At 49.9% G+C, this 23,105-nt stretch overlaps 1 protein-coding gene across 1 annotated transcript in view; it reads left to right on the top strand.

The window, feature by feature from the left end:
* The window catches only part of SMARCA5 (SNF2 related chromatin remodeling ATPase 5), a 413,986-nt gene extending 391,442 nt beyond the window's left edge, over nucleotides 1-22,544 (top strand). Inside the window, exon 24 of the mRNA XM_069242595.1 lies at nucleotides 22,256-22,544. Within this exon, the coding sequence (XP_069098696.1) occupies nucleotides 22,256-22,321 (66 nt within the window). The 3' untranslated portion in view covers nucleotides 22,322-22,544. The remainder of the gene's footprint in view (nucleotides 1-22,255) is intronic.
* The last annotated feature ends 561 nt before the right edge of the window (nucleotides 22,545-23,105 follow it).

Consider the following 23,105-nt stretch of genomic DNA (forward strand, 5'->3'; position numbering starts at 1 on the left):
CTGGGCCATTGTGTGATTGGTGAAAAGCTCGCCCTCTGTATCTTTGACTGTTTTTTTTTTGTTTCTTTTTTTTTTGTAATTTTGTCAGTTTTTCTTTTTCTTTCTTTTCAAGAATGTCTTCTGAAAATGCAGGTTTTAAACTGTGTGGTGCCTGTAACCACACCATGTAGGTCACAAAACCTCATTTGGTCTGCTTGTGGTGCCTTATGTGCCACCAAGACTCGAAGTCATGCTTGGACTGGTGGGTCATGACACTGAAAGCTTTGAGGGAGTAGTCTCTAAAGCTGCTTGCGTCCCAGCAGTCCACGCCACTGAGTGTGACTTCTCAGAGGTCACAGTCCCGATCGAGTAGAAGGTTGCTGGACTGCTCCAGGAGCCCCAAGTCCTTTTCATCCCACTCCAGGTCATCGGGACAATCGGAAGAGACATAAAAAAAACATTAGTCATAGCCTCTGGGCGTGGCTTGACCGTACATTGAGTGGCACACAGCTCCTGGAGCTCTGGAGAGACTCGGAGGCCCAATTATCCTTTATAAATAAGAATTCCAGCCCATTCGAGGATCCGACCTCCATGAAGTGCACAACTGAGATCTAAACACTGTGGTATACAGAGGTGACATACGCCAAAGAGAAACACTGAAAATTGCGCCATTAGGCATAGAGGAGATGCAGGGAAAATATGTCCGAAAGCATTAGAGGGGGCAAAAAAGGCTGGTGTCTGCAACTACGGAATCAGAGTTGTGAATGTGGCAGGTGACCGCAGCAGTGGTTGAGGGGAGGAAAACTGTTGGAGGTGAGCACCCCGACCGGGATCTGCTGCAGGGTAAGCCCGCGCGAAGTAAACACACACCAACCCAGCGAATCCCTCCCCCCCCCCCCCCCCCCAAATCTTACAAAGAACTTAAAACTGTAAATCTTGGGTCATAGACTTCCACAGAAGAAACGGTGCAACTGCTGAACACGCCAGCCAGCGAAATGGTACATCCTCGCTCCGGAGGGAAAGGTGCTACACCAGAAATGAAGGAAGCTGATAAAGACACTGACTCTCTGAAAATGCATATGGATGCTGCAGACAGGCCGGTAAGCCTGGGGCCAAGTCAGTTGTCATCTGAAATTGTCACTGCTGGGGTTGGCTTAGCAGTCCTTTCTTCTAAGGACACCAAGAATCTGTTGAGCTAGGTTCCGGGGTGCCCTTAAATCCTAGATTTAGGGGCGTTAAAGGGGGTCAGAGGGTAGTAGGCAATGGCTACTGTCCATGAGGGTGGCTACACTCCAAACCAAGATGGAGGATTCTGTAGGGAGGGGGTCACTTTAGCTCTGGACACCTTAGGGGTGGTCCTAGCTGGAGTGATCACTCCTCCCTGTTCTACCTAATTTTCCTGCCGGACTTGCTGCCAAAAGTAGGCCTTTGTCCTGGGGCGGGCATCTCCACCACCTGGAGTGCCATGTAACAGGAGGCCTGAGCTTCTGAGGCCCCCCACCAAGTCTTAGAGTTCGTGCAGGGGGAGGTGTGACACACCTCTACCTAGAGCAGGCTTTGTTTCTGACCCCAGAGAGCACAAAGGCCCTCACCCCATGTGGTCAGAAACCTGTCTGTTAGTGACAGGCTGGCACAGACTAATCAGCCTAACGCTAAAGGGTTGGTTAGGGTGCAGGGGCATCTCTAAGGTACCCTCTGGGTGCATTTACAATAAATCCAACACTGGCATCAGTATGGGTTTATTGTGCTGAGAAGTTTGGTTCCAAACTTCCCAGTCTTCAGTGAAGCCATCATGGAGCTGTGGAGTTCATAATGACAAACTTCCAGCCACACTGGGCTTAATATGGCCACAGTGCACTTATAATATCGAAGAATGGACTTAGACACTGTAGGGGCATATTGCTCATGCAGCTATGCCCTCACTTGTGGTATAGTACCGGCCTTAGGGCTGTAAGGCTAGCTAGAGGGGTGACTTACCTATGCCACAGGCAGTGGTTTGTGGGCATGGCACTCTGAGAGGGTTGCCATGTCGACTTTGACTTTTCTCCTCACCAGTACATCTGCAATGGCAGTGTGCTTGGTGAGCTTGTTGAGGCATCCTCTAGGGAGGCACAATACATGCTGCAGCATTTAGGACACTCTTTAGTCACACAGCCATCCATAATCTGACCGCATTGGACATGAACTGCCCCACTTGAGGATGACTGGGGGCAGGAAGGGAGGTCTGAACAACTGCTGACACCATGGATGGGCTTTGCTCCAGAGTGCAGATGAGGCCTGCAGAGAAGGAAGCGAACTGCTGCAGCCCACTGTCCCTGTGTTCAAGCAGTCACCAAAATCTGGATTGCCAGGCCCCAGGCTGAATTGATTTGGCAGGGAAGGAGGCTGACGCCGATGCGGATGGTGCCGAAGAGTCCTGCGGGTGCTCCATTTCCTTGAAGTGGAGACGGAGGAAATATTCTTCCCCTCCCACACCCCTAAGGCTTGGTCGAGGTGAGAACGCAAGGGGGTCATCGTGGGCCCCTAGGAACCATTAATGAGGGAGTGGGACGCACTGATTGAAGCGGCAGATGGGAGCAAGGGGTGGCCGATTGGGCCTAGGCATTTGTGCTGCCACAGGGGAGGGACCCTTGCTCCTTGAAGGAAGAGGGCTGGGCCTGGAGCCTGCGTCGGCCCACCAGAAGGCGAGCGGCCTGAGACACCACTAGGAAGGGAACGCAGAGGTAACCTAGAACTGCGGGAGTTGTGACAAGGAGCAGCCCAGGCAACTTGCGGGCCCAGCTAGTGGTGGGGCCCTTGGGGTCAGTGGTGGCTTTGAGGCCCTCACGTGACTAGGGGTTCAGGAGCGGGCCTCCTTGTTGGTTTGGACCTTCTGGGGCCAGGACTGAGATGGTGAAGCCTAAGGTGCACCTGCAGATGCAGACTGTAGGAAGTTGGCTCTGTATGTACTATTTCAAAGTAAGAAATAGCATGCACTGAGTCCAAGGGTTCCCCTTAGAGGTAAGATAGTGGCAAAAAGAGATAATTCTAGTGCTCTATTTTGTGGTAGTGTGGTCGAGCAGTAGGCTTATCAGAGGAGTAGTGTTAAGCATTTGTTGTACACACACAGGCAATAAATGAGGAACACACACTCGGAGACAATTCCAGGCCAATAGGTTTTTGTATAGAAAAATGTATTTTCTTAGTTTATTTTAAGAACCACAGGTTCAAGATTTACAAGTAATACTTCAAATGAAAGGTATTTCATGTAGGAACTTTAGGAACTTTGAATTGGCAAAATAGCATATTCAGTTTTCACGTAAATGACATATAGCTATTTTAAAACTAGACACTTGCTGCAATTTTCAACCGTTCCTGGGAGAGGTAAGTGTTTGTTAGTTTTTGCAGGTAAGTAAACCACCTACGGGGTTCAAGTTTGGGTCCAAGGTAGCCCACCGTTGGGGATTCAGAGCAACCCCAAAGTTACCACACCAGCAGCTCAGGGCCGGTCAGGTGCAGAGGTCAAAGAGGTGCCCAAAACACATAGTCTTCAATAGAGAAGGGGGTGCCCCGGTTCCAGTCTGCCAGCAGGTAAGTACCCGCGTCTTCGGAGGGCAGACCAGGGGGGTTTTGTAGGGCACCGGGGGGAGGGGACACAAGCCCACACAAAAAGTACACCCTCAGCAGCACGGGGCGGCCGGGTGCAGTGTGCAAACAGGCATCGGGTTCGCAATAGAAATCAATGGGAGACCAAGGGGTCTCTTCACCGAGGAAGGCAAGGGGGGGCTCCTCTGGGTAGCCACCACCTGGGCAAGGGAGAGGGCCTCCTGGGGGTCGCTCCTGCACTGGAGGTCAGATCCTTCAGGTCCTGGCGGCTGCGGGTGCAGAGTCTTTACCAGGCGTCGGGTCTTTGAAGCAGGCAGTTGCGGTCAGGGGGAGCCTCGGGATTCCCTCTGCAGACGTCGCTGTGGGGGCTCGGGGGTCAACTCTGGCTACTCACAGTCTCGTAGTCGCCGGGGAGTCCTCCCTGTGGTGTTTGTTCTCCACAAGTCGAGCCGGGGGCGTCGGGTGCAGAGTGCAAAGTCTCACGCTTCCGGTGGGAAATGTGTGTTGGTTCAAAGTTGCTTCTTTGTTGCAAAGTTGCAGTCTTTGGTGAACAGAGCCACTGTCTTCGGGAGTTCTTGGTCCTTCTAGATGCAGGGTAGTCCTCTGAGGCTTCAGAGGTTGCTGGACCCTGGGAGCGCGTCGCTGGAGCAGTGTCTTTAGAAGTGGGGAGACAGGCCGGTAGAGCTGGGGCCAAAGCAGTTGGTGTCTCCGTCTTCTCTGCAGGTTTTTCAGTTCAGCAGTCCTCTTCTTCTTAGGTTGCAGGAATCTGAGTTCCTAGGTTCTGGGGAGCCCCTAAATACTGAATTTAGGGGTGTGTTTAGGTCTGGGGAGGTTAGTAGCCAATGGCTACTAGCACTGAGGGTGGCTACACCCTCTTTGTGCCTCCTCCCTGAGGGGAGGGGGGGCACACCCCTAATCCTATTGGGGGAATCCTCCATCTGCAAGATGGTGGATTTCTAAAAGTCAGTCACCTCAGCTCAGGACACCTTAGGGGCTGTCCTGACTGGCCAGTGACTCCTTGTTTTTCTCATTATCTCCCTTGGCCTTGCCGCCAAAAGTGGGGCCGTGGCCAGAGGGGGCGGGCAACTCCACTAGCTGGAGTGTCCTGGGGTGCTGTAACAAAGGGGGTGAGCCTTTGAGGCTCACCGCTAGGTGTTACAGATCCTGCAGGGGGAGCTGAAAAGCACCTCCACCCAGTACAGGCTTTGTTACTAGCCACAGAGTGACAAAGGCACTCTCCCCATGTGGCCAGCAACATGTCTGGAGTGTGGCGGGCTGCTAAAACTAGTCAGCCTACACGGATAGTCGGTTAAGGTTTCAGGGGGCACCTCTAAGGTGCCCTCTGGGGGTGTATGTTACAATAAAATGTACACTGGCATCAGTGTGCATTTATTGTGTTGAGAAGTTTGATACCAAACTTCACAGTTTTCAGTGTACCCATTATGGTGCTGTGGAGTTTGTGCATGACAGACTCCCAGACCATATACTCTTATGGCTACCCTGCACTTACAATGTCTAAGGTTTTGCTTAGACACTGTAGGGGCATAGTACTCATGCACTTATGCCCTCACCTATGGTATAGTGCACCCTGCCTTAGGGCTGTAAGGCCTGCTAGAGGGGTGACTTATCTATACCTGTAGGCAGTGTGAGGTTGGCATGGCACCCTGAAGGGAGTGCCATGTTGACTTAGTCTTTTTATCCCTACTAGCACACACAAGCTGGCAAGCAGTGTGTCTGTGCTGGGTGAGGGATCCCCAGGGTGGCATAAGACATGCAGCCCTTAGAGGCCTTCCCTGGCATCAGGGCCCTTGGTACCAGAGGTACCAGTTACAAGGGACTTACCTGGATGCCAGGGTGTGTCAATTGTGGAAACAAAAGTACAGGTTAGGGAAAGAACACTGGTGCTGGGGCCTGATTAGCAGGCCTCAGCACACTTTCAAATCATAACTTAGCATCAGCAAAGGTAAAAAGTCAGGGGGTAACCATGCCAAGGAGGCATTTCCTTACACAGACCAACAGAATGGATAAATATGCGGTAACCCTACGCCCTGCGGAGTCTAGGCACGAGACGACTCCTGTGCAGGAACCCTCCTTGGGTGCTATTGTGGCCGACTTTCAGGATCTCAAACAAGCTCTTGAACCAAAAATCGATGCAGTAGCAGACTGACTTTAAAGAGAGAAAAAAATTCAGAAAGTCAAGACTGCTGAAACGCACATTCATATGCTCCAGGCCACCACTAAAAGGATCGAAGACCAGGTGCAACATCTCACGAAACACAATGCGATCATGTCTACCAAACTTAGAAGACCAGGAAGGAAGGGCCAGAAGAAACTGAGTGGTGCAGGTTCCAGAGGGGGTGGAGGGATAGTGTGGATCTTTGTGGAGGGCTTTGTACAACTCTCCAGCCCAAGCACCCCCCCCCCCCCAAAGAAAAAACATTGGCAGGATTTTTAATTACAGGGAACAAGATGCTGTACTCCAGGTGGACCTCTCCCATGGTGATATACATTTTGAGAAATCTGTGACATGTTTTTCCCCCAAACACTTCACGCTCCAGGTACAGCGCCAGCATGGGGGTTTCGATGAGATGAAAAAGGCGCTTCAAGCTAAAGATTAAGTACTTGATGCTCTACTTTGCAAAACTGAGTACTTTCAGATGGGAAGTCCTGGTACTTTACCACCACAGTGGAGGCATGGGAGTGGATTGAGGGATGGCACACACCCTGGGCACGGTCCCCTCAGGGAGGGAAGAAGGGGAGCCCCTTGGATCAACACGAAGGGGAGGGATGAAGGACCGAGTTAGGCAGGTCACGAACAGTGGAGAGTCCAGAGACTGATAAGACTCCAGAAGCCGAGGGGGATGTATTCCTGCCACATGGACTTTGCCAAAGGTGTCACTCAGCTAAAAGTTATTTCAAGTGGAAACTAACAATGTTTGGAAATTTAAGCTTACAGATGTGGGAATAACAAAATATGCTACCAAGTTAGGGTTCAACTACCTGCTATGGTTTTGTAGATTGTTGGGGTTGTGCTGTCCACTCTTTGATTGTGTTTTTCTTGTTATTAATTGGGCGACAAGCACTTTGCTAGTTGGGGAACTGGGTGGACAATCATTTATAATGCTGGGTAGCATGGTGCGGGGGGCATTAGTTGGCGATGGTTGTGACCATTTTTTTTATTGTTTGCATGCTGTTATGTTCAAGCTTAGCAACATTGGGTGACGCGGAGGGACTGCTTGAGGAGGAAGAGGGTTCTATACATTTCAGACTACACTCTGGGAGATGTGCTTTATCCTATTCTGCACAATGGCTAGATCAGCTTTAAAAAGGTCATGATATGGAAAGTCACTGGCTTGGGCAACAAAATCAAGCACCTCCTGGCCCTACAGTACATTCGTAGACACTCCCCAGACATTGTCCTGTTGCAGGAAACTCATCTTAAAGGGAATCAATACAAAGTGCTTAACCAAATGGGATACTCCCTCACAGCTCACTAGCAATTTGCCTCCAGTTCCAGAGGGGCTGGCATCCTTATTAAATCCTCAGTGCCATATATGCCTCAAAATACATGGTCCAGACCTCTGGGCCACTATGTGGCCCAGATGCCCTCTTGGGAGGGGCACACATTGAATCTCTGTTCAATCTATATACCGCCACGACTACATGCGACCACTCTCCCAGTACTTAGTGCACTTCTCTTAGACCTGCCAGCTGGGGTATTGGTACTCGGGGGCGGCATGAACGCCATCATGGCATTGGACATGGAGAAGATTTCTGCTTCGCAAGCGGGATCGGATAGTACTAGTCTTCATGGAAGCTATGGGCCTAGATGATCTCTGGCGCGAGCAGCATCCACTGGTACGACACTAAACACATTTGGCAGCCGCTTATAATAGTTACGCAGCACAGTTAGATCTGTTCACCCATGCTACAACGGTGGGTTGCTTCCATAGCGCTAGGCACCTGGCGAGGGGCATCTCTGACCACTCCCTGTGAGAAAAGCCTCTTTTTGACATGGTTAGCTCCCACTTTTTGCTTGATGTTTGATTGTATCCTATAAGTTGTAGTGCCCAGGGCCCCTGTTAACCTGGTTCCCTGGGACAGAGCTCTTCCCTAAAATGTTGTGATGCATTGGCACCATTAGTAAATGGGTACCTATGTGCCCAGGGCATGGGGTACTATGGGTGGGCCCCTGAGGGCAGCAGCAGCACTGATTGTGCCACCCTCTAGGGCCATGCATCCAGATGCATCCAGCACTGCCATTGCAGGTTGAGTGTCCTGGTGGGTACCTTAAACACAGACTCAACCAGGCACACTGCCTGTGTGCCCTGTCCACCATACACTGCATTTACTATGCGTAAGACTCCCCTCTGGCAGGCATTATAGCCCTATGGCAGGGTGCTCCATATTATCTGTGAGCGCATAGCTGCATGAGCAATATGCCCCACTGTGTCCTTGCCAAACCTGGGACATACTGAGTGAACAAAGCAATCATTTTAATACACAAGTTGGACACTGGTCAACATGAGTTTCCCAGCTACATGATGGCCACTCTGAACCCTGGGTTGTTTGGTATCAAACAATTCAGAATGATAAATCCAAACTGTTACCAGTATTGGATTTATCCCTAAACGTACCCAGGGGTCACCTTAGAGGTGCCCCCTGCAAAAGCGAACTGTCCTGGCATGGTTGTGGACTGGTTCTGTTCAGCCTGCCACTTCCAGACAGCCAATACACAAACCTTGGAGGAGAGCCCTCTCTCTCTGATTTGTAAAAACAATGCTCTTCCTGGGTGGACAAGCTAACACCTCCTCCCTCAGGAATGTGCACTGCCCCGGCAGTGAGCTTCAAAGGGCTTAACACCCTTGAAACTCGACCCCCAGGCCTGCTGCTAGCATCAGATGGCCTCCCCCATTGCCACTCCCCACTTTTGGCAGGAGCAAAGGCGGGAAACCTCAATCAATCACAGTATTTGTAAAGCGCACTACTCACCCATGAGGGTCTCAAGGCGCTGAGGGTGACGGGGGCTGCTACTGCTCAAACAGCCATGTGATAACAATGGGTAGGGGGAGTGGCTCACCTGGCATGCACCACCCCTAAGGTGTTGCCTGTGAGGTGGACACCCTTTCGTTTTTCTCCATCCTAGATGGAAGGAAAATAGCCAATCAGGTTTAGGGAAGTAACCCTTCCCACAGTAAGTGGTCACTATAGTGGGTGTAGCCACCCAAAGGTAAGTGTCCCATTGGACAATACCAGGCATCCCCTAAAGCGCCCACTAAATTAAATATTTAGTGGCCATCCCCAGAACAAGACCGATTTGAAGGGCACTTAGAAGACCAGCACTGAGAAGAACCAAAGCACGAAAGCTGTGGACCTACTGCACAAGAAAAGCCTGCCTGCTGCACCCAGGACCAGACAATTGCCTCTGTGGAGAAACTGGACTGACCTCAAGAAACCCAGAGGACCTCCAGACTTTACCAATAGCCCAAGAACTCCCTCCAGAGTGGAGGTACCACTATGCAACACCCCAAGAACCAGCACCCCAGTGAAGGTCACTTCACTGACCGGCCTCTAACTCTGGAACTAGAAGTCTCAGCCAGACCCTATGACACACAGACGACCACCAGGACAAACCCTGCAAGTGTACCAAGTTTGGTGGCACTGCGCCCTCCCGGACTGTACCAATACCCTGGGTACTGGTCCGCTGACATCGGACACCAGGAAAACAGCTCGCTGAAAGGACCAGGAGGAACCCCAGTTGAGGGACTTAAGGAACACCCCGGACCTCCCACTAGTGTCCCGTTCTGAAAGCAGCCTTGAAAGAAACCTACCTCCAGATCCAAAGGCCACCTTTGCACACAGCTCCTTCATCACCAACTTGCTCTGCACCTGGCCGCCCTGAGCCCTACAAAGAAGAACCAGCTGTGCCCCAAGAGACCCTCACCCCTTGTGACCTCAACACCCCAAGAGGACCCCCAAGGAACCACCTTTAACTTGACCAGAGCAGACTTTTTCCAAGTGATCCCTCTTAGTGGCCCAGCACCAGCTTAAAGAGACTTTCCACCACTGCTTCTGCCGGAACCAGGAGGCGCCCGAACTTCTTCCGCTGGCACAGCATGCCCACTGATGAAGTCAACCATACTGTATAAGCGGAACATGGTAAAGCAAACAGTTTTTTATATACATTTTTAAAAGGGTCTTCCTTATTGATTCCTATGGTACGTAATTAAGCACAAAGTGCATTTATTAAAACTTCAAAAATCCATATCTTCAAAAGTACTTAACCAATTTTGATAACCTTTATCTTAAAATGTATATAAAACTGACATATTTTTTATAAATTGGTCTCAAGTTATTCCTTCGAATGTGAGTTGCATGATTGATACTGTGAGTACAACAAATGCTGTGCACTTCTCCAAGATAAGCCCAACTGCTTGACCGAGCTACCATAAAAATTAGAGCATTAACTGGTTTTAGTTTTTACCTCTGGAAACCAAAGCGTGGTTGCCTGGACCCCCTGCAGAGTGTGCTTAGTTTTGCGCACTACATAGAGTGCCAGTCTCCTACTCGCCCCAGTTGAAGTGATGTTTGCTGGTCCCCTGTGGTACGAAATACAAGCCTCCCCTGAATAGATCTGTGGTACCTAAAGGATGCATCGCTTCGCGATAAGCTCCTTGAACAGATGGCACAATACGTTCAGGAAGATGAGGGTACAGTGGGATTCGACTTCACCAACGGGAGTATAAGGACCTAGCAGAAGATGCTGCTCGATCCCAGGTGTTGGCCGTGCAGTGCCACCTCGGACGTTGGTGATAAGGCAAGCGAGCTGCTAACCTGGTTAGATAGAAGAGAAAAATGCAGGAACTGGGCGGTGGCAATCAGGGATGGGGGGGGGGTGGGGTTCACCTGACCGGGGAAGCGATAGTGGAGGCCTTCACAACATACTATGAAGGGGTCTGTGCTGCGGCCAATGTGACCATCAGTGAAAAGTGTGCGAAACTCTTGGGGGATATTGTTCTTAAAACTATCTGCGGAGGACAGGGGGAGAAGCTTGAGCTAGACCTGACGGTAGAGGAATTGAGAAGTGCAATCCATGGATTAAGGTCTGGTAAGGCTGCGGGCCCCAGTGGTCTTGTCCCAGAGCTGTACAAGTTTGTGTCAAAGTGTCCAAATACATTTTAGAATGTTTCAGAAGGCAAGCTGTGAGGGTGTCCTACCAGAGGACGAGGTTAGCCACCCTAATGGTGGTCCCTATAAAGAGTAAGCACCCAGCAAAATGTGGTTCATTCTGGCTGATCTCACTCCTCAATGTAGAGGCTAAGGTCCCTGCCGCTATGCTACAGAAATTACTGGCCTCAGTGATGCACCTGGATCAGTTTGGTTTTATGCTGCATAGGAGTACACGTCTCCACCTTAGACAACTTTACGGTGGCCTCCACATGACCAGTCCTCCCTATATTGAGGAAGCGGTGCAGCTCCCCTTAGACACTAAAATTGTGTTCAATAGTGTTGAATGGCTGTACCTATTTGCAACCCTGGATAGACTAGGCTTTGGCTCTCAGTTCTGTCTCCAGCTCCTATATCAAAGGCCCTTTGTAAGGAAATGCCTCCTTTGCATGGTTACCCCCTGACTTTTTGCCTTTGCTGATGCCAAGTTATGATTTGAAAGTGTGCTGAGGTCTGCTAACCATGCCCCAGCACCAGTGTTCTTTCCCTAACCTGTACCTTTGTTTCCACAATTGGCACACCCTGGCACCCAGGTAAGTCCCTTGTAACTGGTACCCCTGGTACCAAGGGCACTGATGCCAGGGAAGGTCTCTAAGGGCTGCAGCATGTCTTATGCCACCCTGGGGACCCCTCACTCAGCACAGACACACTGCCTGCCAGCTTGTGTGTGCTAGTGGGGATAAAACGACTAAGTCGACATGGCACTCCCCTCAGGGTGCCATGCTAACCTCACACTGCCTACAGGTATAGATCAGTCACCCCTCTAGCAGGCCTTACATCCCTAAGGCAGGGTGCACTATACCATAGGTGAGGGCATAAGTGCATGAGCACTATGCCCCTACAGTGTCTAAGCAAAACCTTAGACATTGTAAGTGCAGGGTAGCCATAAGAGTATATGGTCTGGGAGTCTGTCATGCACGAACTCCACAGCACCATAATGGCTACACTGAAAACTGTGAAGTTTGGTATCAAACTTCTCAGCACAATAAATGCACACTGATGCCAGTGTACATTTTATTGTAGCATACACCCCAGAGGGCACCTTAGAGGTGCCCCCTGAAACCTTACCCGACTATCCGTGTAGGCTGACCAGTTTTAGCAGCCTGCCACACACCAGACATGTTGCTGGCCACATGGGGAGAGTGCCTTTGTCACTCTGTGGCTAGTAACAAAGCCTGTACTGGGTGGTGGTGCTTCTCACCTCTCCCTGCAGGATCTGTAACACCTGGCGGTGAGCCTCAAAGGCTCACCCCCTTTGTTACAGCACCCCAGGGCACTCCAGCTAGTGGAGTTGCCCGCCCCCTCCGGCCACGGCCCCACTTTTGGCGGCAAGGCTGGAGGAGATAATGAGAAAAACAAGGAGGCGTCACTGGCCAGTCAGGACAGCCCCTAAGGTGTCCTGAGCTGAGGTGACTCTAACTTTTAGAAATCCTCCATCTTGCAGATGGAGGAATCCCCCAATAGGATTAGGGATGTGCCCCCCTCCCCTCAGGGAGGAGGCACAAAGAGGGTGTAGCCACCCTCAGGGCTAGTAGCCATTGGCTACTAACCCCCCAGACCTAAACACACCCCTAAATCCAGTATTTAGGGGCTCCCCAGAACCAAGGAACTCCGATTCCTGCAACCTAAGAAGAAGAGGACTGCTGAGCTGAAAAGCCTGCAGAGAAGACTGAGACGCCAACTGCTTTGGCCCCAGCTCTACCGGCCTGTCTCCCCACTTCTAAAGACACTGCTCCAGCGACGCGTTCCACAGGGTCCAGCAACCTCTGAAGCCTCAGAGGACTACCCTGCATCTAGAAGGACCAAGAACTCCAGAGGACAGCGGCTCTGTTCCCCAAAGACTGCAACTTTGCAATAAAGGAGCAACTTTGAAACAACACATGGTTCCCGCCGGAAGCGTGAGACTTTGCACTCTGCACCCGACACCCCCAGCTCGACTTGTGGAGAACAAACACCACAGGGAGGACTCCCTGGCGACTACGAGACCGTGAGTAGCCAGAGTTGAAACCCCACCCCCAATACAGCGACGCCTGCAGAGGGAATCCCGAGGCTCCCCCTATCCGCGACTGCCTGCTTCAAAGACCCAACGCCTGGTAAAGACCATGCACCCGCAGCCCCCAGGATCTGACCTCCAGTGCCGGAGCAACCCCCCAGGTGGCCTTCTCCCTTGCCCAGGTGGTGGCTACCCCGAGGAGCCCCCCTTGCCTGCCTGCATCGCTGAAGAGACCCCTTGGTCTCCCACTGATTTCCATTGGAAACCCGACGCCTGTTTGCACACTGCACCCGGCCGCCCCCGTGCTGCTGAGGGTGTACTTTTTGTGCTAACTTGTGTACACCCCCCCGCCCCCCCCACCCCAGGGCCCTACAAACCCCCCCCCCCCCCCCCCGGTCTGCCCTCAGACGCGGGTACTTACCTGCTAGCAGACTGGAACCGGGGCACCCCCTTCTCCATTGAAGCCTATGTTTTGGACACCACTTTGACCTCTGCACCTGACCGGCCCTGAGCTGCTGGTGTGGTAACTTTGGGGTTGCTCTGAACCCCCAACTGTAGGCCACCTTGGACCCAAACTTGAACCCCGTAGGTGGTTTAGTTACCTGCAAAAACTAACAAACACTTACACCCCCCCCCCCCCCCCCCAAGGAATTGTTAAATTGCGCTGTCTAGTTTTAAAATAGCTGTCATTTATGTGAAAACTGTATATGCTATTTTGCCAATTCAAAGTTCCTACATGAAATACCTTTCATTTGAAGTATTGCTTGTAAATCTTGAACCTGTGGTTCTTAACATAAACTAAGAAAATATATTTTTCTATACAAAAACCTATTGGCCTGGAGTAAGTCTTTGAGTGTGTGTTCCTCATTTATTGCCTGTGTATGTACAACAAATGCTTAACACTACTCCTCTGATAAGCCTACTGCTCGACCACACTACCACAAAATAGAGCATTAGAATTATCTCTTTTTGCCACTATCTTACCTCTAAGGGGAACCCTTGGACTCTGTGCATGCTATTTCTTACTTTGAAATAGTACATACAGAGCCAACTTCCTACTCCCTTGGTTAGAGTGAAAGTGAACGAGGTTCTGTCACAACCCGTTACTCTGAGCTGGGGCACGAGGCAGGAGTGCGGGGAAGCCATTTTACCCGTGTACTGGCCACAGTTCACTTATCGGTGGTCCAGCTACATAATGGTAACTCCGAATGTAGGCATTTTGATATCAAACATGTCGAATCATACCCCAGTATTGGCGGCATGATTCCATGCACTCTGGGGGCTCCTTAGAGGACCCCCCAGTATTGCTCCTACCAGTCTTCTTGGGTTGGCAGGCAGCCCACGCTGCTGCCACCCCTCAGACAGGGTTCTGCCTTCCTGCTGCTTGCCCAGCTCAAGCAGGGGAAGGCAGAACAAATGATTTTCTGTGGGAGAGGAGATGCAGCACCCTTGGCCTTGGAAATCTGTTACAAGGCTTGGGAGGGGTAGCCTCCCCAAGCCACTGGTTTTCTTTGAGCGCCACCAGACTGCTTTGAAGTGCACATTTGGTGCCCTCCTTGCATAAACCGGTTGGCACCAGTCCACGGACCCCCGGTCCCTGCTCTGGTGCGAAACTGGACAAAGGAAAGGGGAGTGACCACTCCCCTGTCCACCACCCCAAGGGTGGTACCCAGAGCTCCACCAGGTGGCCACTCGATTCTGCCATCTTGGAAACAAGATGTGCAGAGGCCCCTGGGAGCATCTGAGTTGCCAGGTCAGACAGGTGATGTCAGTAACCCCCTCTGATAGGTGGTCACCGTGCAAAGTGACCAAACCCTCTTTTTGGGCTACCTAAGGACTCCCTTACGGGTGGGTCCCCAGATTTGGCGCGCAAGACTCCACAAGGACTCCTGCATCAATCTCTTCTGCTCCTGGCAACCTGTAACTGCAACTGGACCCTTCAGGAACCGAACAAGACTGCAACTCCCGAGACGACCTCGCCTTGCAACATTGTTTTCCCGGCTCCTTCCAGCAACTGCAACATTTCCACAGCTGTGCATCCTCTGGGGTCAGCAAGACTTGAGCTGCACCAAGAAGCAAGAAGGAATCTCCCTTGGAGTGAAGGAGTCAGTCCCCTGCGTCTGCAGGCACCTAAGACAATGACGTCTGGCTGCATGGATCTGCTTTCCTCTGGAACTGTGTGGATCCTGCAACACAGGTGGTGGGTCGGGGTGGTCCTCTATGCCTTGCGTCCAACTTTGGAGACGGTGACCCCTTGCCTCTCCTTGGAGGACAGTATCCCTGTATACCACGACTCTTACAGCAACCAAGGCTTGTTGACTTCTGCTCTGAGGGATCTTCAGGCTCCAAGAAGCCCTGGCTTCCAGCACTTTATCCTTGCAAGGACAGTCTTTCCTTTGCTGCTCCAGTGACATGGGACTCCTCTCCAGGTGTGCTGACTGGACCTCACTGCAACTTACTGTGCCTACTGCTAGTGGTTTGGCTGTGGGGGCTGCGACTGGTTCTGCTGGCTCTGACTGCTGAGGGTCAGCCTTGATTCCCCTCTAAGGGTCGAGCCCCCAGGGCCTTGCTGGTCCTCTTCAGCTCTGCAACTCCTCTTCCGCCTTGGTTTGCATTTGCCAAGGCTTGTTGGTCACTCTTCCTCACTGCTGAGCTCTTTGCAATATGACGACCATCAAAGGACATCTTCTGCATGACTTGGAGAGGGGTGGGTGTTGGGGACTCCTCTGCAGCTCCTGGGCTCCGCAGCTGGCCAAACAGACCAGATCTGTAAACTCAACACAAACAACAGATCAGACACCCGAATCCAGCATCGCTCAATCTGGCTCCTAAAGTCTTAGAATTTGGACATCTAGACCTTACACAAGAATGTATGGAAGTTATTAAACAAGCTAGAAAACCTACTACAAGACATTGTTACGCAAACAAATGGATAACTCCCCTGTCCTGATCCCCACTTTTGGCAGGAGAATAGGCATGAAATGAGGCAGATGCCAGAGCACCCCCTAAAGGGGATGAGCTGAAGGGGACAAAAAATAAAAAAATTCTCAATCTTTGTTTGGAAGGAATTAGGCCACTGGGGGTAGGGCCATGCCCACTTCATAGCGGAAGTGGTCACAGAAAGGGTGTAGTTACAGTAGAGGTGGTCAGCCTATTGGCTACCACCTGGCACTCCCTGCAGTGCCCCTAAATTGAGTATTTAGGTGGCACCCCTGAACCTGGATCCTGAAGACCTAAGAAGAAAAGGACAAAGTAGAGATGCAGCAACTGACCTGGTACCAACCCTGCCAGCCCGTCTGCACTCATCGACTGACTCTGCACCAAAAGATGCCTCATCCTGCATCTGAACCTCCAGAATCCTGGGAGGACTGCCCGCCTTTGAAATAGACTCAAGTCTCCCGTGAGCAGCGGACCTGCTCTCCAACCAATTCCCAGGAAAGGGCTCTGCAGCCTCCGGAACCGCAAGGACTTACACCTGAAGACACCACTGCACCTGCAGTCACTGTTCCAAGTGGGAGTGGACCTCTGGTGCCAGCAAGGTCCCCCAGCTGTCAGTCCCTTGTGGTTTCACCCCTTCTGGACTCCCCAACGATATCTGCAGCCTCAGACCACAGCACCCCCCCCCCAACCGCGAGTGCTCCTGGGCAAGGAAACCTGACGCCAAAGGGCACCTCTGCATCTGTAGCCCCAGGGCCTTCAAGAAAAAGATGAAAGGTGCACCAACGTCCCTAAGCATCCCATGTTTGTGACCTACCTGTTGGTTGCTCTCTGCTGGACTCCCAGCCGGATCCTGCAGCCTAAAACCACAGAGACCAATCCCCATTGAAATACATTGGGCATCTGATGCGTTCTGCACCCGGCTGCCCTGAGTGACCTTTTGGTATGGTTCTGTTCAGTGCCCAGTACTCTAAGTCTACAAGATTGGTCCCGTGAGTCGTTTAAGTGCTTGTTTGCTGACTGTTTTCCTCCCATAGGTAAACATTGAACTAGTTTTGGGGTGTTTATTTGGTTTGTTTTTTGACTAAAAAGAATTTATGCTTATTATGAAGTTCTTGGGTTTAAAGTATTGTAAGGAAATGCGTCCTTGGCATGGTTACCCCCCTAACTTTTTGCCTTTGCTGATGCTAAGTTTTGATTGAAAGTGTGCTGAGACCCTGTTAACCAGGCCCCAGCACCAGTGTTTGTTCCCTAAACTGTACCTTTGCTCCCACAATTGGCACAGACATGGCACTCTGTCCCTCGTATCTGGTACCCCTGGTACCAAGGGCCCTGATGCCAGGGAAGGTCTCTAAGGGCTGCAGCATGTCTTATGCCACCCTGGGGACCCCACACTCAGCACATGCTTACTGCCTCACCGCTTGTGTGCTGGTGCGGAGAAAATGACTAAGTTGACATGGCACTCCCCTCAGAGTGCCATGCCAACCTCACACAGCCTGTGGCATAGGTAAGTCACCCCTCTAGCAAGCCTTACAGCCCTAAGGCAGGGTGCACTATACCACAGGTGAGGACATATGTGCATGAGCACTGTCCCTACAGTGTCTAAGCAAAACCTTAGACATTGTAAGTTCAGGGTAGCCATAAGAGTATATGGTCTGGGAGTTTGTCAGACACGAACTCCACAGTTCCATAATGGCTACACTGAAATCTGGGAAGTTTGGTATAAAACTTCTCAGCACAATAAATGCACACTGATGCCAGTGTGCAATTTATTGTGACATGCACCCAGAGGGCATTTTAGAGATACCACCTGAATACCAGCCAGACTTCTAGTGTGGGGCTGACCAGTTACTGCCAGCCTGCCACAACCAGACTAGTTGCTGGCCACATGGGGAGAGTGCCTTTGTCACTCTGTGGCCAGGAACAAAGCCTGCACTGGGTGGAGCTGCTTCTTACCTCCCCCCTGCAGGAACTGTAACACCTGGCGGTGAGCCTCAAAGGCTCACCCCCTTTGTTACAGCGCCCCAGGGCATCCCAGCTAGTAGATGCCCGTCCCTCCGGCCGCTGCCCCCCACTTTTGGCTGCAAGGCTGGAGGAGATAATGATAAAAACAAGGAGTCACCCACCAGTCAGGACAGCCCCTCCGGGGTCCTGAGCGGAGGTGACCCCTGCCTTGAGAAATCCTCCATCTTGGGTTTGGAGGATTCCCCCAATAGGATTAGGGATGTGCCCCCCTCCCCACAGGGAGGATGCACAAAGAGGGTGTAGCCACCCTCAAGTACAGTAGCCATTGGCTACTTTCCTCCCAGACCTAAACACACCCCTAAATGCAGTATTTAGGGGCTCCCCAGATCCCAGGAAATCAGATTCCTGCAACCTGAAGAAAGGACTGCTGACCTACAAGCCTGCAGAGAAGGAGGAAGACAACTGCTGTGGCCTCAGCCCTACCGGCCTGTCTCCAACTTCAAAAACCTGCTCCAGCGACGCATCAGACAGTGACCAGCGACCTCTGAAGCCACAGGGGACTGCCCTGGACTATAGGACCAAGAAACTCCCGTGAACAGCGGCCCTGTTCAAAACCAGCTACTTCTTTGCAACAAAGAAGCAACTTCCAAAGACTTCACGTTTCCCACCGGAAGCGTGAGACTCTACACTTTGCACCCGACACCCCCGGCTCGACCTGCAGAAAACCAACACCTCAGGGAGGACTCCCCGGGGATTGCGAGCCCGTGAGTAACCAGAGACGACCCCCTGAGCCCCCACAGTGACGCCAGCAGAGAGAATGCAGAGGCTCCCCCTGACCGCGACTGCCCGTAACAAGGGACCTGACACCTGGAACCAACACTGCACCTGCAGCCCCCATCACCTGAAGGACCCGAACTTCGATGCAGGAGTGACCCCCCAGGCGAGCCTCTGCCTAGCCCATATGATGGCTGTCTGTTCCTGCTTGCACAGCTAGAGTGACCCCCGGGTCCCTCCATTGTTTCCTACCTGAAACTCAACGCCTGCTTGGCACACTGCACCCGGCCGCCCCTGTGCCGCTGAGGGTGTGTTTTGTGTGCCTACTTGTGCCCTCCCTCAACCCCCCCCCCCGTCCTCCCCCCCCCTCCCTCCCCCCCACCCCCCCCCCTCCCTCCCCCCCCCCCCCCCCCCCCCCCCCCACCCCCCACCCCTCTCGGTGCTCTACAAAACCACCCTGGTCTGCCCCAGAGGACGCAGGTACTTACCTGCTGGCAGACTGGAACCGGAGCACCCCTGTTCTCCATAGGCGCCTATGTGTTTTGGGCACCTCTTTGACCTCTGCACATGACCGGCCCTGAGCTGCTGATGTGGTAACTTTGGGGTTGCCTTGAACCCCCAACGGTGGGCTGCCTATGCCCCAGGACTGAGGCTTAAGTGTTTTACTTACCTCCTAATCTAACCTTTACTTACCTCCCCCAGGAACTGTTGATTTTTGCACTGTGTCCACTTTGAAAATAGCTTATTGCCGTTTTTACAAAGACTGTACATGATATTGTTTTCATTCAAAGTTCCTAAAGTATCTAAATGAAGTACCTTACATTTAATGTATTAACTGTAAATCTTGAACCTGTGGTTCTTAAAATTAACTAAGAAAATATATTTTACAATATAAAAACCTGTTGGCCTGGAATTGCCTTTTAGTGTGTGTTCCTCATTTATTGCCTGTGTACAACAAATGCTTAACACTACCCTCTGATAAGCCTACTGCTTGACCACACTACCACAAAATAGAGCATTAGAATTATCTCTTTTTGCCACTATCTTACCTCTAAGGGGAACCCTTGGACTCTGTGCACGCTATTTCTTAGTTTGAAATAGTATATACAGAGCCAACTTCCTACATTCACTTTGAAATGTTCCCACATATGTGGTCTTAAATTTATAATTGGTTTTATACAAATGAAATTGTACTTGTTCTATTGAGCTTATCCGTCAAATTTCTGTCAGTGTCACTGGCTTTAAATGCCATTTTGTACATTTCAAGATGGCGCCTCCTTTTTCCTCAACCCATAATACGAGTTATTTTGTGTAGCAAGTACTCTCTTTTACTAAATCCATATGCTGATGTTGCATACATGACTGCTACTTTCACTTCTACTCGTTCACAACACTGACCTTAAGGTGAGTCGCTGGGCTGGGGACTATATGGTTTTACAAATAGCAGACACGGGGACTCACATTAATTATGTTGTTTAGATGAGTTTCCAGCCCAGTAAACACTCTGTTCTGTGCCCCAGGTCTTTTACTTTCATCAAGTTGGTATTTTCCTTTCTATCACTGCCCGTGACTGTCACCTCATGAACAATTAGCTTTGACTGGCTCTCTTTGGTTAACGCTACCCATACTTATACTCTTGCATTAGTACGTTAAGGGTACCGATAGCACATGCCACTTAAGCTTGATAGGCGATTAGCTGTGACCGCTAATTTTTGGTCAAACGCTACCCGCACTCATATTCTTTCATTACTACGTTAACGCTACCGACACAAGCCACACATGCTTGATAGGTTGCAGAGCACTTTAAATTTGGAGTCGTCATTGTTAAACGATACTGTGGACATCTGGATTATACATTTGGGGTACGTCATTGGTTCTTATGTTTACCACAGGCTTATCATGGCCACTTTTTCATGAATATTTCTGAATCTTTTTATTATGAAGAAGACCACCATTTATAGGGTATGTTTCTGTGCATGTTTGTCCACACACATGGCGGTGTTTTTCTATCTTGTTTTAATTGGTTTTCAAACTGATTTGAGACTTGGTTTCTTTGTAGACCTTATATATGGCAACAAGTATAGCATCACTATTGTATGCAGGAGTTTATTACTCGATAAAAATAATTATTTTACCATCCTCTGATTTTTGGCATTAAATCTATTCCATGCTTACAGAATAGATTGTGATCTATGTTAAGAGACTTTATTAAATTTATGCTCATACATTTAAAAAAAAAAAAAAACTTTTGTTGTCATGCTTTACACAATATAGACTTTGTGGACTACTTCGGTGTGCCTTGGTAATCCAAAATAAACCAAAACAATATACTCCTGTAACAAGAAATTTGTGGCATGGTGCACAGACTAGTCTGAGCCCTTTTCTTCCCCTCTTCCTGAGGTTCTGCTGTTCATTCTTTCCCTTGCCCAGCAGGGTTCTGCTCTGGGCACTCTTAAGGGCTATATATCTGCTATTTCTGCATTTTTGAGGCTGCCCAATCAACCCTCCTTGTTAAAGTCTCCTATTGTACATAGGTTCCTCAAAGGTATTACTCATCTCTTCCCTCCATCCCCATTCATTATTCCCCAGTGGGATCTTAATTTTCTTCTAACCTTTTTTTCAAGCTTCTTTGCAACTGTCCCCTTAGGCTTCTCACATTGAAAACCACCTTCTTTGTGGCAATTACATCTGCCTGCAGGGTGAGCTAGCTGCAGGCCTCATTATGTGCCACCCTACCTCTCTATTTATATTGACAGTGGTGCTTCGCACTAGGACCTCTTTTCTGCCAAAACTGGTCACGCCTTTTCATTTAGGCCATTCTATCACCTTGCCTACTTTTTATGCACCCCTACATATTTCTATGGAACACTAAAGATTCAATCGTCTAGACCCAGAAAGAGCATTGGAGTTCTACCAGGATTGTACAGAAGAGTTCCGGTTGGGGGACCAACTTTTCGTAGGGTATGTGGGTGCAAAGAAAGGTCAGGGCGTGCAGAAGAGGACCATCTCCAGATGGATCATAAGCTGCATTAGCGTCTGCTACACACTGGCCAAAAAAACAAACCCTTGATGGCTTACGTGCTCATTCTACTAGAGCTAAAGCTGCATCCACTTCGTTAGGATGCAGAGTTCTGGTCCTGGATATCTGTCAGACAGCAACTTGGACATTCCTGCACACATTTACCAAACACTACTACCTGGACTGTCAGTTCTGAGGACTTTCACGTTTAAATTGTTTTGCAGACCCACCTCCTGGGATAGTATTGCTTGGGGGTATCCATTCAAAAGTAAGTTCTGGTAAAGACTTTATAGACAATAGCTAGCTGCAGATTCCTTACTGACCCACCCATCCTTCCTGCTCTATGAAAGGATTTCTAGGGGCAGGGACTTCCCTATCAGGGCCCTAGTTTTGACAGACTAGTGGTCAGTGTTCTTCATGGCTACGGGCTTCTGGCGTGCAAAGTCTTTAAACGAAGCTGACTTTGGCACGCCTGGGTTGCCCCTACACATTAACTGTGACATTTCTGATGCACACCACGAACGCAGATCCAATCGCCACATACTGGCGCTCAGGGGTACTAGAGAACTCAAAGGCAAGGGATGCAGCTAAATTTAATCCGTACCAAATAAGGCGTTACCTAAGGTAAGTAACTTGTTCATTTACGCCGTAGTACTGCTCTGTTCGAAGAGCAGCGCAAGAAAGTAATGAGATTTACTGAGATGGCGCACAGTTGTCAGGATTGCACTGAATAGTGAGCTGGGAGACTTTAGTAATGCACTTTTTCTGTTTTTCAGGCACAGAAGCGTAAATCTGATGGTGCTCCAGATGGCCGAGGAAGGCGAAAGAAACTGAAGCTTTGAAAGGACTTTTAATTTGGATCACTAAATTTAAAAAGTAGTTCCTTATTTTACGGGTCTTCATAAGATGTACTGTACAATGATAAACTATTATGTCATTAAAGGACATCAGGTTCATCCGTTTACTAGCAACATTATAGTTTATACTTCCCTTTTTTAAAATAAACAGCTGTGCTGAACTTTTTTTTACCATAACCACTTGACAAAATAAAATAGTCTCCATTTACTTTGCTTTCCGCGGATTGCTTTTTGAAGGACAACTCGGGCAGATCAAGAACAATTTGTGTTGGACCATCATGAGGAAGCAAAACATTGTCTCTTGGCCACATCAGTTTTCTCTATCCAGGCTTGGATCACGAAACGCTTGAAATACTACAGTTGTCACACTGAATGGTGTGAAGTTGTAATACTACTCTTCAGTGTGGATTTGATTCAAACTGCTCGTTTTGCATCAGTTTGCAGTCGATTTAGTAAACATGAAGTTGTGTTTTTTTTTTTTGTTCAAAGAAAATTGCCATACCTCTATGTTCGTGTAGTGGACACGTCAATGAGAAACTCGGATGTCTAGAATGTGGCTCCAGCTTGAGATTCTTTTTGACTGCCATCCGTTGTGTGCGTGACTTGAAACAGCTGCTTTGAATTTTAGGCGTGTTTTTTTAATCTTTGATAACTCAAATGTTGCTTTTTCATAGCAACGTATTTTCTGCGTCGTCTGTTTGAAACTGTGGGTATGTCAAGGTTTTTATTTCTTTCAAGAGCACTTACTTTTTGCTCACGTAGTTGAAGA

The sequence above is a fragment of the Pleurodeles waltl genome, chromosome 1_2, assembly GCF_031143425.1.
Source record: "Pleurodeles waltl isolate 20211129_DDA chromosome 1_2, aPleWal1.hap1.20221129, whole genome shotgun sequence".
In the NCBI taxonomy this organism is placed as follows: domain Eukaryota; kingdom Metazoa; phylum Chordata; class Amphibia; order Caudata; family Salamandridae; genus Pleurodeles; species Pleurodeles waltl.